General features: G+C 47.3%; 1 protein-coding gene across 1 annotated transcript in view; it reads right to left on the bottom strand.

Annotated features, from left to right (window-relative positions):
* The window catches only part of LOC130370472 (mitogen-activated protein kinase kinase kinase 11), a 36,974-nt gene extending 20,683 nt beyond the window's left edge, over nt 1-16,291 (bottom strand). The window contains exon 1 of the mRNA XM_056576222.1: nt 14,366-16,291. Within this exon, the coding sequence (XP_056432197.1) occupies nt 14,366-15,122 (757 nt within the window). The 5' untranslated portion in view covers nt 15,123-16,291. The remainder of the gene's footprint in view (nt 1-14,365) is intronic.
* Between the last annotated feature and the right edge of the window lie 1,145 nt (nt 16,292-17,436).

Below are 17,436 nucleotides of genomic sequence, written 5' to 3'. Positions count from 1 at the left end.
CCCTTCCAAGAAAAGGGAAAAGTCCCTTAATCCCATTGTAAACCTTGAGGAACACAGAATAGGGCGGTCCCTCCTTCAAGGGGTGGTTAGGAGTGCCTTCATGTCCAGGGAGTACAGTAGCATGGTTCAAGTATGTGTCAAGAAGGGAGGATGGAAACAGACGGGGGGGAGGGAGTATTGGAGAGATGTTCGGAAGAGAAGGGAAGGCGGGAGGGAGGAAGAGAGTTATGGATGAGGGCAGGAGGTAGGGGAGGGAGGTAGGAAGAGAGTAAAGGATGAGGGAAGGAGGTAGGGGAGGGAGGTAGGAAGAGAGTAAAGGATGAGGGAAGGAGGGAGAGAGAGGAAGAGACGTGGAGAAAAAGAGAGTTAAGGGTTGAGGGAGGGAGGCATGGAGAGAGAGGGAGGGAGGGAGGAAGCAAGGGAGGGGAGAGAGAGAGATGGGGAAGTGGGAACGGAGGAAAGGGAAGAAAGGAGGTGCAAGTGAGAATAGCAGGAACAGGATGGATGGAAGAAAGGAAGGAAGACGATGGAGGATGAAAGTAAGGAAGGAAGGAAAGGTGAGGAATAAAGGGAGGAAGGATGAAACCATATGGATGTAGACGTTTTTTTTTGTAAGGATCTGTACGGATGGCGGGGGCGAAAGAAAGACATTGTTACACGGATCTACTTGACGTCTCGACATAACGCACGCACGCACAGACACACACACACACACACACCAATCGCACACAAACAACCGCACACAAACAACACTCATCTCCCTTTCCTCGCTCTTTACTCTCAGTTCCTCTTCTGCTTTTCTTGAAATAATTTTATATCTAGAGAAGCAAATCTGGAACGATCTCTTACATTCATCTCACTCTTTCTCCCTCTCCCTCTCTCTCTCTTCCTCCCCCTCCCTCCCTCCCTCTCCCTCCTCTCTCGCCATCACCAATGGTGTCTGCCGCGTGATCTTTCCCTTGAGTCTCACGCCTCCCTTACATGACTCCTTCGGTTAAACACGCAACCTGCTGAACTCTGATCATGAAGACGCTGACGACGATGATGAAGATTATCCACATTGTAATACAATGGGTTGGAAGTCTTCAATGAAGCAGTATGGAGTATGTGGACGACGCAGAAGTAGAAACAGGGTTATGGCAGGGTCATCAAAGATGCATTTAGAAGGTAAACAGAAGCCACAAGCAAAGAGAAAATAACATTTGCCACCATAAGAAGCGGTGGAAAAGGTCTACTTCCTTATTAGAAATTAAGAGAACAATTGAAGAACAATAGATCTATTGTTGAAACAATAGATTCAACAATAAATTGAAGAACAATAGACAACAATCTAAATAGATTTTTTGATTGCCTAATCCAAAATGACTTAATGTTCAATCATTTTGCAAATGTTTTTTTACCAAGGTGAGGCTAACCACAATCTCAAGCATGCAATCACATATTGGAGTAGCTACGATAGATAGCGTTGCGGAACCAACGATTCTAAATGGAATTCACTGAAAAGAGACCGCAGGGTAGCTGTAGGATTCAGAGCACTAGGTCTGTAGGATAAACAAACAACAGCTCACAGAGAAAGGGAGAACGCGAGAAGAAGAAAGATGACAACAGAGAGGACAATAATAAATAACAAAGAAAAACGACATTGACTCAAAATCACATGATCACGTTTGGAATGATTTCCTGCAACATGCATATAAACAACATGTATCCTCTACACATGCACGCACACACACAAACACACAAGGTCACACACACACACACACACGCACAGGACTAGCCATGCGCACCAAGGAGAGTATGCAGGGCACAGGAAGGAATGCAAGTGATTATGGGGAAGCTCGCGCGCGCGCGCTCTCTCTCTCTCTCTCTCTCTCTCTCTCTCTCTCTCTCTCTCTCTCTCTCTCTCTCTCTCTCTCTCTCTCTCTCTCTCTCTCTCTCTCTCTCTCTCTCTCTCTCTCTCTCTCTCTCTCTCTCTCTCTCTCTCTCTCTCTCTCTCTCTCTCTCTCTCTCTCTCTCTCTCTCTCTCTCTCTCTCTTCCCCCCTGTAGTTTTTGTGAGTTTTTCCAAGTCCATAAATATCATCTATATATTCATGCCACATGAAAGTAAACAGAAATATGAACTCTCGCAGCCACGACGACAAGCACACACGGAGCCGCACACACGGAGCCTCTCACACACGCAGACATCCTGCCTGGGAACATCCAGTGGCAGCGTTTTGGATGTCACAATGGAATGCTTTGCCGGAGGTCGCTTTGTCTATCAGGCCTGTGTGTGTGTGTGTGTGTGTGTGTGTGTGTGTGTGTGTGTGTGTGTGTGTGTGTGTGTGTGTGTGTGTGTGTGTGTGTGTGTGTGTGTGTGTGTGTGTGTGTGTGTGTGTGTGTGTGTGTGTGTGTGTGTGTGTGTGTGTGTGTGTGTGTGTGTGATCGGTTGGCAAGGTAAGGGGACAAAGCTCCAGCACAATGAAGTTACAGTACGTTGCTAATGCTACACGCTAACAATGTGTCGTTAGCCATGCCTAGCTAAATGCCTCATCCAGGTCTATGGATGTCATGACGTCGAAGGTGAACATTAAGAGGAATAACATTTCCTCTCTTTGACTTCAGGTGCAGAAAGACCCAAAGCTGTTGCACCATGCAGCGGCGAGGTGAATCTCCACTTTAACACAAGCCTTGTGATCCTAAGTCAGGCCCACTAAGACAGAGACCCAACCCACCCCTATGTGTACAGTCGGGCAGGGGGAGAGAGAAAACTTTGTTTAACCCTAAGGCAGGAAATCAATTCCTGGTGTCAGAGTCAATGTTGGGGCCCATGCTTCTGACCCTGGGGGAGGGGGGTGAGGGTGAGAGATATAGATTATACTTAGAGAGATAGAGATAAGTCAAAGGCCTTAGGCTTTTAGAGTCAGGTTGAGCTCAGGCTGTGCCCCAAACTGAACCCTACTTTAGTAGAGATGCATTTGTTCTTTGGTTTAACCCAAAAGACGTAAAGCACGAAGTTCTGTTCACATTTGTAAAGCGACCAAACAGAATCACATTGTTCCACCGCCTGCTTGCACAAACCATTCCAGGAAGTGACTCCAAGAATAAAAGACATCTCCCAGGGTGTTCATAAAGTAAGCTACAACATGAAATTAGAAAGGTACATGAGCCTTTCCTGGCAGGTGTTGGCGTTGATTAGCCAGTACTTCCAGTAAGTGAATACAAGACTACAAAACTACAATTCCCAGGGTGACCGTTTCAAAAAGCTAGAACAACATGAAATACAAATGTCCAGGCTTCTTTCCTGTTGGGCCTGTCGTCTGGCCAGACGCTCCAGGAAGAGGAGGTCAAGAGGTGTGTCATGTGATCACACACAAACAGGAGAGGAAGAAGGGACTGACAGAGAGAGAGAGGGGTGTGTGTTGTTTGCATTGAGGAGCAGCCAGACTCCAGCGGAAAGGGAAGAGTACAACAACAGAAAAGAGAAGGAATAAAGCAGATGGAGAAGGAGGAAGGGAGTGGGTGTTTGAAGGAAGGAAAGGAAAGATGGTCATGAAGGAAAGGAAAGGGGAAAGACGAAGGGGGGAGGACGGACGGACGGACAGACGAGACCCGTCTCACCGCTGAGTGAACGGTAGCCATTTTGGATCCGTCAGACAGAGTTAACCGAGGTCAGTTCAGAAATGGAGAACTCAGACGACACACACACGATTGCGTGTGCAAACGGAGAAGTTCATATGCAAATCTCACACACACAACAGGCTGGGCTATATTCGTCTGCATCACTTCTTGGATGCGGCAAGAGTTCAGTTCACCCAGGCGTGGTCGTATCCTCTCAAAGAGAGCTCTCTGCAATGGCTGGGACGTGTCGAACCTACCGCCATATCCAAACCGCTTTGAAAACTCCCAAAACACGAGCTCATTAAGGGGAAACGCAACACAAACGCAAACGCCACGACAGGGCGGCAGTAGCTCAGGAGGTACAGCGGGTTGGCTGGTCACCGCAAGGTTGCCAATGAGTGTCGCGGGGCCCTGAGCAAGGCAATATTGTAAAGGGCTTGGGATAAAAGTGCTATGCAAATGCAGCCCATTTACAACACAATCGCTTTGAGCGTCCACGGATGTTGACCATGAAACCGCCCTACTATCATTATGCACCGCAGTACAGAATGTTAATTGCCTGGCTTCGCCTACACAGGTGGAAAAGGAAAGATATTGCCTGTTTGAGTTGTTTTATTACAGATTACATTGTATGCCTAGCGTCAATTTGTGGATTCAATCGGCAGCTTGAAACGGCATTCCACAGTTTGCTTGGCAAGAACATCAAATAATTTCACGACGCTGATAAGACCTGACGCAAGGGAATTTAGCTCTTTAAAGTTTACTTATGGGGGAAAAAAGGTTAAGGCTATCCACACTCTGTTCCCTTGTGCATTTTGAATTTGCAGAGTGTTTCTTGGGTACGCAGTGTGTTTCGATATGTCTCGCAGTGTTCATCGCATACCTCTCTCACCTCTTACGAACAACCAACAGCGCCCCTCTCTCAGAATGGTCTGCTCTGCTGAGATGAGGTGACCTGGTGGGTATGGGTCGACTCATTGATGGATAGGGGACGACGTCAAAGCTTTGTAAAACTTTGTAAATCAGCTCCATTTTTTGCTGACTCTGCAAACATATTCCGTAGCACCCACCCATGAACCACCCCTTCTTTGATTCAAGTAATGAACTAGGAATTGGTAACTTTTAAAAGCACAAATACGTGTAATAAATTACCTATTTGAGGAAGACCTGCTATTGATTTCGTCGACATTCATCATTGTGTTAGCAAATGCAAATGCATGTCGCGCGACATGCATTTGCGCAATTATGCTATGAGGCGCCTCATAGCATAATTGATTATGGAATAAGAAAGGAAAGGACTTTGATTGGCTTAGGATATAGCCAATGAAGCGCAGTGAATCGGCAGCATTAGGAAAGTAGATTTAGGTTAGATATCACAATTTGGCCAAAATATGACTTAGCCAATAATGCTATGAGGCTACAGTATGCTATATTTGTTTGATTTGAAAATCAGCAGCGACCTGCATTCACTTAGTTCGGTAAAGAAGTCACCCTTTAACCAGGGCTGCATCTTCCCTGAGTCTGATTGTCTTGTTGATATGGAATTTTGATAGGGAATGTTGATATGGAATGTTGATATGGAATGTTGAAACGTTATGTTGATGCTTCTCCTCTTGGGACAAATCAACGAAAGAAAAAAAACAACAATGCTACAGGGGCAGCAGGTCTCCATGACAACGGTTGTTTAGAATTGTTTGACGGTCGCTTGGGAAACAAAGCAACTCTGTGTGTGTGTGTGTTTTTGTCTGTGTCTGCCTCTGCGTCTGTGTGTGTATGTCTGTGTGTGTAAGGCTGTGTGTGAACGAGCTACCAGGCTAACGCTAGGTTGTGGCTAACCTGTGGATGGATTTTGAACATCAACTCTGAAAATCTCAGGGTCCCTGGTATAGTCCCAGGAAACCATGTGAGAGACAAAAAAATATATTTGTTAAAGAGAGAAAGAGTAAAGAGAGAAAGAGTAAATAAGAAATGTCTGAACACAAAACTCATGATACACGAAACCTAAGCGAACTGCTGAATATTTTTTGAAGCAGATTGGCCATTCTATATATCTTTACACGCATGTATTTTTTATAATAATAGTAAAAACTATAGCATAGTAATAGTAAGGTACAGAAAATCGTGATTCGTTACTCAGAGTCGGTAGCCAGGTAGAGGTATTGCTCGTGATACAGAACATTTAGACCCAGCCCTGTTCCAGGCTTTGGTGACGATTGAGCCAGCAAGTTCATTACAATTAATCATCACCCGCCATACTGTACACAAAGACACCATAGACACCGAGTCTCGCCCCACACGCTCAACTCCTTCAGACAACCAGCTGAGAGAGACAGAGATGGAGGAAGCACCATCCATTGGATTGTCATGTGATTGCGTCGCCACCGTCGCCAAGGCAACAACGTGACGTAACGGTGTGTGTGTGTGTGTGTGTGTTTTTTGTGTTTTTTATGCGATGGGACTTCACAAAGCGAGACGAGAGTGGGTGTGAAAGAGACAAAGAACCAGGGGATGAAATGAAGTCTCTGATAATGGACCGCATTCATCCACGTCCCGTTGGCTAGGGCCCCGCCCCCTTCAGCTCCCCACTACTACCCAATCAGAGAACAGTCGTACCTGCTGTGCGTTTGTGTGCGTGCGTGCGCGTTTGGGCCTCGTCAATCCACACCTGGGTTAATAACCTCTGCTTAGCTGATGGGTCCACTCAACCTCAACGCCGTTTTCGTTCTTATATTGCAGCGATCGTTCGTCGCTAGAAGACATACCCAGCGAGGGGATGGATGATGTTCAACTCCCAGCCAAGAGGTGCTGGGTTCTTCCACACCCCTGATGCCCCAGTCTAACCAATAGGAATGTTTCACCAAGATGCTGCCTGCTCCTGAACAACCTGTCTCTGTATTCACTGTCTAACCCCTACCTGCTCCTTAATGACCTGTCTCTGTATTCACTGTCTAACCCCTACCTGCTCCTTAATGACCTGTCTCTGTAGTCACTGTCTAATCCCTACCTGCTCCTTAATGACCTGTGTCTGTGTTCACTGTCTAACCCCTACCTGCTCCTTAATGACCTGTCTCTGTATTCACTGTCTAACCCCTACCTGCTCCTTAATGACCTGTCTCTGTATTCACTGTCTAACCCCTACCTGCTCCTTAATGACCTGTCTCTGTAGTCACTGTCTAATCCCTACCTGCTCCTTAATGACCTGTGTCTGTGTTCACTGTCTAACCCCTACCTGCTCCTTAATGACCTGTCTCTGTATTCACTGTCTAACCCCTACCTGCTCCTTAATGACCCGTCTCTGTATTCACTGTCTAACCCCTACCTGCTCCTTAATGACCTGTCTCTGTATTCACTGGCTAACCCCTACCTGCTCCTTAATGACCTGTCTCTGTATTCACTGTCTAACCCCTACTTGCTCCTTAATGACCTGTCTCTGTATTCACTGTCTAATCCCTACCTGCTCCTTAACGACCTGTCTCTGTATTCAATATCTAACCCCTACCTGCTCCTTAAGGACCTGTCTCTGTATTCACTGTCTAACCCCTACCTGCTCCTTAATGACCTGTCTCTGTATCCACTGGCTAACCCCATCATAATGACATTGAACTGAATTCACTGCCAGTCACTTCAGATTAAACTAAATGTGTCAACTTAATAGTTGACACAAATAACACAAATAGCAAAAGAATGCCTTTGTACCTTTACCTTGCTACCTGCCTGGCACACCTTAATCTTGCTCCTCCCTCTTCAGTCCAACTCAATTTAGAACCCCCCCTCCCCCTCCCCCTCTCCCTCCCTCCTGTGAAACTGGCTGACCCCTATGTTTTGCTCTGCTCCACTACTTCTCTATGTCTCTCTCCCTCTCTCCCTCTCTCTCTCCGGGCCTGTGGGCGAGCAGAGAATGCTGGCAGGGGCGGGGGCTTTCCCCAGGAAGAACGGGAGCATTGTCGTGACCGACACACACACACACACACACACACACACACACTCCTGCACTGCTATCAACAGAAAGGTCGAGGCCAGGGGCTGACAGGCAGTCTGGCAAATAGTGTGTGTGTGTGTGTGTGTGTGTGTGTGTGTGTGTGTGTGTGTGTGTGTGTGTGTGTGTGTGTGTGTGTGTGTGTGTGTGTGTGTGTGTGTTCAAATGGAGAAGGGAGGGAGGGGGAAGATAATTAGGGCACATGAAACATCAACTTAGGTAGCGAAACCAAGGCCGCTTCTCCTGTTAAGAGTCCCACTATGTTTTAATATCTCACTTTATCCATACAAGTTAACGCTTATAAACTTAATACGAGTGATGCTTATCATTCAGAATTAGCATTCCTATTTTTCTAATTTAAAACAAACAAGAATAGTCTAATTGACATCCTCCCTGTTAGGGTTGATGAATGTGTGTTCAAAGTCTAACATGTCAGGTGAAACACAGGTTGGGGGGGGGGCTGTTCTTGAAAACGGTCACTTATTAACCCATGGTCTCATACCACCAGAATGTTGCGGTTTCCATAGCAACCCGGGAGGTCATCGACCACCTTTGGAAGCAAACGTGTTTAGAGAGTAAAGGAAATCGATTGGAGGGGGAGCACGCAAGCAAATGTGGCATAAATGTGGCTTATGTTAAATCCTGTTAAATAAGTCAAAGTCAAATCATAAAAATGTTGGGGGGTTTCCTTTGCCTAATCCTTCAAGTTTGGCTGACAAGGGATTTGAGTGTTGAGCATTTAGCATCATTAGCATCGTAAGCATACAGCCTTTTAAGCACCGTTGGCATTTTCCCACTTAGCCCCTTTAGTATTTAACGAATTGATGTGAAATCGGAAAACCAAGCAGGAGCCAATAGGGTGACTTTTAAAACAATGCGCGTGCATTGGAAGCAAACTCAAATTGTGATTCTGGAAAGGGAGCGGGTCCAAGAATCCTTCGCCGGTGAAAGTAAAGTTTCACACGGTTCGATCGCAAGTGGGTGGGGTTCTGGAGTTTGGGCCAAGTTTTAGAATCCACTCCACTTCCTGTGAGGTCCGGCTATCTAACACCACCTCACCCCTCCCCAACCACACCAGCCTTTTATCTCTACCCCAGTGAAGTCGTTATGGCGCCTGCTTACATTCACACAAACAAACAAGACCAAACCACCCTTACACACAGATCCATCACACTCACTATCAACACACAAGTAAAACCTATTTTGGACCGCATCGTTGATTTGGATTACAAAACAGTTGGGCCCTAGAGCCTTTTGCCTTTGATGTCAAAAGGCTCGTTATACTCTCACAAATCAGTGAGGGTTGTGAGTTACACTCTCACAAACATCTGATTAATATAAATAGTCTAAAGATGAGCAGAATTCTGGACGAAATCTTTAAACTTTGAAGAATTGTCTGTCAAGGTTTCAACACCATGTAGAGTACAATTAGTTAAACCCCCTTCTGAAAGCTCCATCCACTCAAACAAATACATTTCCGTTGGGTAGAAATCTCCGTCATGAAACAGGAAACAAGGCGAAACTCCGCCTCTTCAGATGTTGGTTTCCGGCCCAGGCTCTGTGCAGCCTCCCCCCCAGAAGTCCTGCTGTAACGTCGTAGGACTGCTGGGTCCGAGATTAGGCTCCTTGACCAAGTAGCCACACTGTTGATCATTCAATTAGTCATGATTTAGCAGTTGAAATCCCCCTAGGGTGACTTTAAAGTGAATTCAGCGACAGGTAGGTTGTACAGGGAAGACATCTGGCTCAAGGATTTCTACAGGTAGACCGCAGACACATTTAACTTAAAATCAAACACCCGTGCCCCCAGACTAGACTTTTCCATTGCACGAAAACAATGGGCCACACATCTCCACATGGCCCCAACCTTCTTCCCCGGGTTGTTTTCCTACAAGGTGGGCCTCCTCCGAGTCCTTATCTGTTCCTCCGGCAGAACATGCAACCTTCGAACTCTGACCTTTACCGTGGAGTTCTTCCATTGATGTGCTTTTGTTTTCATTCTGCTTTAAACACACACACACACACACACACACACACAGACACACACACACACAGTCGTCTAACAGACAGGTAAGTAGGGGTTTGGGTGTCTCTCAAGGATGCCGACAGCTAGACCCTTCATTAGACTCTTCAGTACCTTTGGGTGGTGGGGGGAGGGTAGAACAGCCCCAACATCTACACTATCCTCCTGCCTGGAAATCAAAGAGCGCTGAGCTAAGCTACAAATGACACACTTCACTCGCCACTCATAAGTCAGGGGCCTTGTGGCACCACACACACACACACACACACACACACACACACACACACACACACACACACACACACACACACACACACACACACACACACACACACACACACACACACACACACACACACACACACACACACAGCGGCTGACATCTCAACTCCCCCTCTGCTCCACTGTGCCAGTCTAAATGGCAGAGCGCATGTATACACGGCTTACACGCACACAGAAAATATGTTTTCCTCATATTTACTTTCCCCCACGGGCGTTATGGGTGTTGCTGCTTCCTGACAAGACTGTTTTTCCCCATCTCACGGCATGGAATGCTTAGGATTCGGGTGCTCAAGTGGCTTTGAGATTTGTTTCTCACCAACGTTGGGTAATTGACACTAGTGGGGGGCTTAGCCACTTCAAACACACTGAATAAAATACCAAAGCCCACCCCATTTTGGTAATCCAGTTTATTGAATCAAAGTGGGGTGGTGGAGGTTACTCTGAAACCATGCTGGGTTCCTGTCATCCGCACAGGAAAGACAGTCGACTGCAGTAGAAGGAAGTGTATCTGGGTTGAGGATGCCCTTATTTCCTGTACCTGGATGCCTTCTGTGCAATCTGCGTTTCAATCGACTCATCTCCAAGCTGAAACGGCTACATGTGGATGGGTTGGAGAAGGAGTTTGAACGCCATGGGAGTGCAAGCGTGCGGTGCATGTGGAGCGAGCAAGGGAGTGCATCAGTTATCGCACACAGCACAAACAGAAGGCCCGTACACACACACACACACACACACACACACACACACACACACACACACACACACACACACACACACACACACACACACACACACACACACACACACACACACACACACACACACACACACACACACACGGGTTTGCCTGAAGGAAAACAAGCCGAGGGATGTATCCGTTTGTTCACTAAATGGCAAAAAGCAAGAGACTGAGAGAAACATCAAAGAAAATATTCATGCAAGAAACAACATTGACATTTCTGCTGAGGCTGGGCTCTTTGATTTCCAACCAATCCCGGATCTTCCCTGACCAATAGCAGCATATCAGCATAAGCATCAGCATGCCCATCTCTTGCGATAACTTCATTTAAATCCATTATTGCGAGAGTTCCCCTTTAACGATGACTATGATGCCCACATTTGGTCTCATGTCTCTAAGCTAAGCTACTATTTCCCATGTTGTCTTCTTTATCCAAAGGGCCATGCAGTGAATTCAGCTACATGTCATTAAAGGGGACATATTATGAACACAACACTTTTCCATACAAACTTTGAAAAAAGTCTGTACATGATTTTTTGAGTGAGATTTGCATTTCTGAACGTACCCCGCCTACAGTTACCAAACGAGCAAGTCAGTTTCGGCGCAACCGCCTACATAGGAAGGAGGCACAGTTGAATATTACCTCCCACTTCCCTCCAATCAGATCATAGCTTTCCCCCAATTCTTCTCAACCATGGCCGAGATATCCCCCACTATGAATCTTTACTTGTTGTGGAAGTGCCAGAGACGTCAGACGCAGTCTTTATGATTAATAATATCATCCGAGGCGCACATAGCTTTTGGCCGTGATATTAGACATAAAATTATATAAATACCCATACATAATAATATTATTAAATTATATTATATTATAGAAATATAGAGCTCCAGGAGCCCTGGAGATAAAATTGATCTCTAGCAAACAGCTGGAACTCGAATACCATGTTTACTTGTTGGGAAAACACCATAATATGTCTCCTTTAAGGAGCAGGCAGGTGTGAACCCCGAACCTTCCAGGAGTCAAACACCCAACCAATTATACCATCCATTCCTGACCCAACCTTACAGGAGGTTTGTTACACAAAACCATCTGAGAAGTGGTCCTTGGAAACGATTTGAATAGGGGGAGCCACTTCCGAATATTACCCAGCAAGAGGTTGGATGAAACATCTGTCCATCACCGCCCTTCACCAATCACGTGGATCGGGTCTGAAACGCTGTGGTCCGGCCACAAGCGCATGACTTGAAGGCTGCAGGATGGAGTCTTGTGTGGTCGCGATCTCGTTGAATCCAGCATAAGACTAGACTCCGGCCTCCACTGCTAAAATGTTTGGATTAAAAATAGCCTCACTGTGGTGTTTTAACTCAATCTCAACAATTTGATGACTGCAAAATATAGGAGTCGGACACCCTAAACTCCAACGATAGACTTCAAAACAGTTCTCTGGAGCTGCCTATAAACAGTGTGCGATACTGCGAATCAACCAGATCCCCTTTGTGTTTGAGATGTCAACGGCCGGTTTCCAACGCAACCTCACGATATTACCCAACACAGCTCCTTTTGATATAACCTCACCCCTGCCCTGTCCCCGTCCCCCTCCCCCTCCCGCCCCCACAACAGGATATAGCTCTGGTGACAACAAAAGGAGCTTGAAAGATGCAGGAGGGGAGACAAGCTGGGACAGGCCAGAGGAGAAGAGGAAGAACCACAACTGAAAACACACAGGCGAGGGACCAGACCCCATCACAGAGGGGAGGGAGGGCAGCAGGGCCAGAGACTATGGCTATGGGTTCACCGCGTCTGACTTCACATACAGGTACAGGTTGTAGTACAGGTACTACAACCAAAGGGCCCCCTGTGAAGTGTGTGTGTGCGGAGGATGGATGAGGGACGGAATCCTTGCCGGACCTCAATCGTTACAGGGTGAGGTCCCCCCCCCCCCCCCCCCCGCCCCAGCCCATTCTGCTCCCTAGTGGAACCAACTGAAGATATAGCCAATCCCTTCGTGAAACAGAGAGAGCTTTTTGGAAAAGTTGAAAAGAAATGGATGTCCCGAGCAACGTTCCATCACTAGAGTGCGTTGTGCTCAGTCCACGAGACTGGGGACAATATTTAGGACTTCCGGCGACTTTGATGAATTATTTTTAGCCAAGGACAAGAAGGACGATGGGGTAGGACAGTGTTGAGTGGCGCACACGACTTCTGCATATCGCCGCATCATTATGCATGTCTGCCCTTCAGACTTTACTTCTGATTGGTTTTGCAAGGCAGGTCTTTTTTTTTTTTTCTAACCCAATTTCAGCAACAAAACCTGGGAGATTGTCAGCAGTGTCTTGTTGAGCAAAGCATTTAGAGACTGAGTCCAGGGGGTCAGGTTTGTCTCTATAAAGATAGTCACCAAGCTCATTAGCAGTAGTTTGAAGCATAACAACAGTTAGGAATCCCTGTAGTGCAGTGTGGGTGTCTGGCAGTGGGGTCTCGCCCAGGGCAGGCCAGAGAGGGAGATAAGAATGTGTTAATAAAATGATAATCATCAGATATGCGAGTCCAACTCCCTCGCCTACACTACAACTTCATTGTCACGGGCCAGCCACTGCCAGAGGAAAACGTCTCGCTGGTCGTCACGGTGACTCTTAGTTTTTTTCCCCTTCTTTTTTGATGGGCTTTCACAATATCGGTTTGAATTTGGTCAGCTGTGTGCTCTCACGCACCCGCCAGGCCAGTGACATTCACATGACTGAGTAACGCGTTTACTAAGAAAACACATTTCTCAAATTGTGCATGTATGACAACCTAATAGTCATTGTGAACCCGAAATGTATTTTTCCATAATCACCATGGAATCCGCACACACAAACGAAAAGGTATATTGTTGTTCATTGTCACCAACAACATTTGCTTATGAAAAAGCAAAATGGCCTCATTTTTTTGTTGGCCTGGGTTGGAGCCGGTACATCGTGTTCTTCTCCTGCCGAGCTTCCTCCTCACCTTTCTTGGCCACTTAGCAAATACTTCCTGCACTCCTCATTGTAATCCGCGACATGGTGGCAAACTGGGGAGTGCTTGTATCGCCGGCTGACTCAGAACACTGCACTGTGCCGAGTCAGGGGAATTCCACTGGTTAGCAGGAGAGATACCGATAGCGCGTGAACTGGCAGCCGTTTACTTTTTTTGCTGGACTTTAATTCCTCTGCCCGTGACTTGGTCTAGTGGCAGTCTGTTGCTGCCACTGGGTACTACTTCTATGTAGACGGCTATGGCAGAGCTACACAGTGGGTCACTCTCTACGCCACTGCTTGCATAGGGGATGCTGAAAATAGTTTACCAAACCAGCAGCAACAGTCACTTATTCAGTTACACCTGGTGATCTTTATAGCCGTACAAATTAACATTTGGGCTATTATGCCAACCTCCCAAAACAAGTCTTAGCATAAAAGAACCAGAAGAAAAGGCAGAAGCAGGCCATTCGTAGCATACCACCACCTCCCCCTTACCCTTTCAGGCATAAGGTCTCTGTGGAAGTCGTGTGCTAGAACTTGACATGGAGGATTGTAACCTACTGTTGTCAGACAGACATGCTAGGGGTCAGATTTTCTAGTACCTAATGTTGTTAAGACCTGCAGGTTAGGGTTATCTGTGGTTGTGCTAGTACTCACTGTTGTTGGACTACCCCAAACTCTATCAGGGTAAATGTTGTTAAGACCCGCGGGCTGGGGTTAGCCATGTTGTGCCCTAGTACTCACTGTTGTTGGACTTGAGGTCGCGGTGGATGACGGGCACGATGGCGTCGTTGTGCAGGTACAGCATGCCGCGGGCGATCTGCACCGCCCAGTTCACCAGCACCAGCGGCGGGATGCGGCGCCCGGCCAGCGCGCGGCTCAGCGGGCCCCCGGACGCGTACTCCATGATGAGGCACAGGTTGGGCTCGCGCAGGCACACGCCCTTCAGCGCGATGATGTTGGGGTGCGTGAACATGGCGAACAGACGCGCCTCCTGGCACACGTTCTGCGCCGTCACGCTGATGTCCTCGTCGGGGTCCTGCCTCGCGGCCTTCACCGCCACCAGCTCGCCGCGCCACATGCCCCGGTACACCTTCCCGAAGCCCCCCACCCCGATCACCTCCTTCAGCGTCAGCTCCCGGAAGTCCACCGCCTTGGGCTCGAAGGCGCCCACCACGGCCGGCGCCAGCTCCCCCACCACCACGCCGCCCGCCGGCAGGGCGCCGAAGCCGCAGCCGTTGGGCTTGAAGGAGCCGTAGTTGGACGGGAAGATGCCCACCTTGTTGTTGACCTTGCCCGCCCACCAGCCCTCGTCGCCGGAGATCTCAGAGTCCAGCGACAGCACCTCCACCAGGTCGCCCTTGCGCAGGGTGAGCTCATCCTTGCAGGACGCCTCGTAGTCGAACAGGGCCGTCCACACCGGGTTGGAGAAGTTGCCCTTCTGCGACTGGTCCAGGTTCTTCCAGTTGGACAGCGTGAACATGCTCTTCAGCGGCTCCATGAGGCCCTCCGCCAGATGTTTTGACTGGGTCTGACTCTGTGGCCCGGGGCGTCGAAGATAAAGTACAAAAGAGTACTCTGTGTGGCGCCGCACTCCGGTTCCCGACTTTCTTGTCGGTTCATCAGGGACCAGCGGACTGCTTTTGAATACCCTGCCAGAGTAGTAGGCTACAGAGGGATCATGGAATAAGACAATAGCAAGCGTCTTTCACTCGGGCCAACGTTGACAGCCTGAGTGTCTGTCTAAATTAGCCATCGTCCCACAAAACAATTAATGTTAAGGATTCTGCCAAGGGGGTTTAAGAGCTAAATGTCCCCATTGAATTCCTCTCTCTTCAAACTAATGGGATGGGGACTTCCCCAATGTATAGTTTGAACACAATATGCAGCCTACATAGTCACCTTACCGTCAATAGATAAGCTCCACTTATTCCTTCATTTGAATGGAGGGGACCAATATATCACCTCCAGCTAAATGACAACCTCCACTGGGAAACGTTCACACTATCAATCCAACCGTATTGTTTCAAGTGCATTTAGCTGTCCGTGGTGGTTGAACGGTCTGTATTTTTAGCCATTAAGTGCACTGAGCAGCACAGGAAGTGCCAAGAAGTGGAGAAGAATAGCAGGAAAGGAGGCATTCAAGCTCTACGAAGCCGAGGTTCCACGACAAGCCTTCGGACCTCGCCAATTCCCCCGTGAAGCACTACAGCACCTCGGACAACAGGGTCGGCTCGTCTGGTCGCATCCTCTCAACACGTTCACCCGTATCCATTATGTGATCGTCCGCAGCATCCAACACCTCACAATAATACGCATAACGAAGATACACGTTTAGAGAGAGCGATACAATACCAGTGCGGACATCGTAACTATTCCGAGATTTGGCCGCAGGCAGGAAGGAGAAATCCAACACTTGTTCAGGATACTTTCCAGAATGAAACTTATGATACAACTTATTCTTCTGGGTCCAAGGCGCGACGAAAGTTCATTGGCGTGAACGGTGGCGTTTGTTGTTGTTGTTGTTGTCGATAACCGAGAAGCACAACGTTATATAGGCCATAGCGTTACTTATGTGGTGTTCCTCCTTCCCCGGTGGTGTGTGCTGGCCAGCCACTCTGACCGCTCTCAGTCTGCCTACAGTCGCTACGGAGGGGTGGGGTTTGTGCAACTTTTTTCTTCCCAACAGGAAAAGAATCAGATGACAAACTAAACACAACTAGTGGCGCTCTGGTGGAGAGAGGAGGGAGATGGCTTTTTTTTTGTATTATGAAAACATTCAAAATAACTAATCATAATAAAAATAATAGAGATGTATAAAGTGAAAAATATAAAATTACAAAGTCACAAATAATGAAATCAGAATCAGAATCTCTTTATTGTCATTGCACAAAGTGCAACGAAATTGGGGTAGAGGCTCTCAAAATAATAAATACAAAATACTATCAAACAAATAATGACACCACATAAATAATAATTATATAATACTTATGAAGTAATAAGTCCATTCAGTTTTTTCAATTATTTAAGTTTATGCAAATATTTGAATGTTAACATATTTTTTATAAATATGGTTTAAATGACTGATAGGACAATCAAAAGAGTAGGCTATGACCTAAATCCACTCCGAAAAACCACAGATAGGCCTATTAATCTAGAAAAATTGTCAATATTCGCAAACTAAACTACACCACATGAATGTGTCTTATAAGGTATCCAAACAAAGGTTCTAACGTTTCTGTTATGTCCTCAAACGTGTGTGTGTGTGTGTGTGTGTGTGTGTGTGTGTGTGTGTGTGTGTGTGTGTGTGTGTGTGTGTGTGTGTGTGTGTGTGTGTGTGTGTGTGTTAGAGCGAGAGGGTGGAGGGGTGTTTCCTGTCTGTAAACGCTTTGATGCCACCACGCCTTCCTCTTCCTCGTGCAGACCCGTCGGTCGACCGAGGTCGGTGGACGTGTAAACTCCATCGCAGCCCGCCTAGCTAGTCCGCTGAATCATCGCTTGTGCAGGAAGGATGCCGTTGTTTTTGTGGCCCGAGCAGAGAGACTGTGTGTGTGTGTGTGTGTGTGTGTGTGTGTGTGAGAAATGTGAGAGAGAGAGAGAGAGAGAGAGAGAGAGAGAGAGAGAGAGAGAGAGAGAGAGAGAGAGAGAGAGAGAGAGAGAGAGAGAGAGACGGAGGGGAACATGCTACGCCACCAAACCCAAATGTGGGGTTGGGTAGATGGGGGGGGGGGATGTCAGATCCAAGGAACAAAGTGAGCTTACGTCTGAGCATGGACTTACAACTTGAACAATTGCCTCTCTGTACATCCCACCCA

Source organism: Gadus chalcogrammus, chromosome 17, assembly GCF_026213295.1.
Source record: "Gadus chalcogrammus isolate NIFS_2021 chromosome 17, NIFS_Gcha_1.0, whole genome shotgun sequence".
NCBI classification, from domain to species: domain Eukaryota; kingdom Metazoa; phylum Chordata; class Actinopteri; order Gadiformes; family Gadidae; genus Gadus; species Gadus chalcogrammus.
This window is presented reverse-complemented; position numbering and strand designations above follow the sequence as displayed.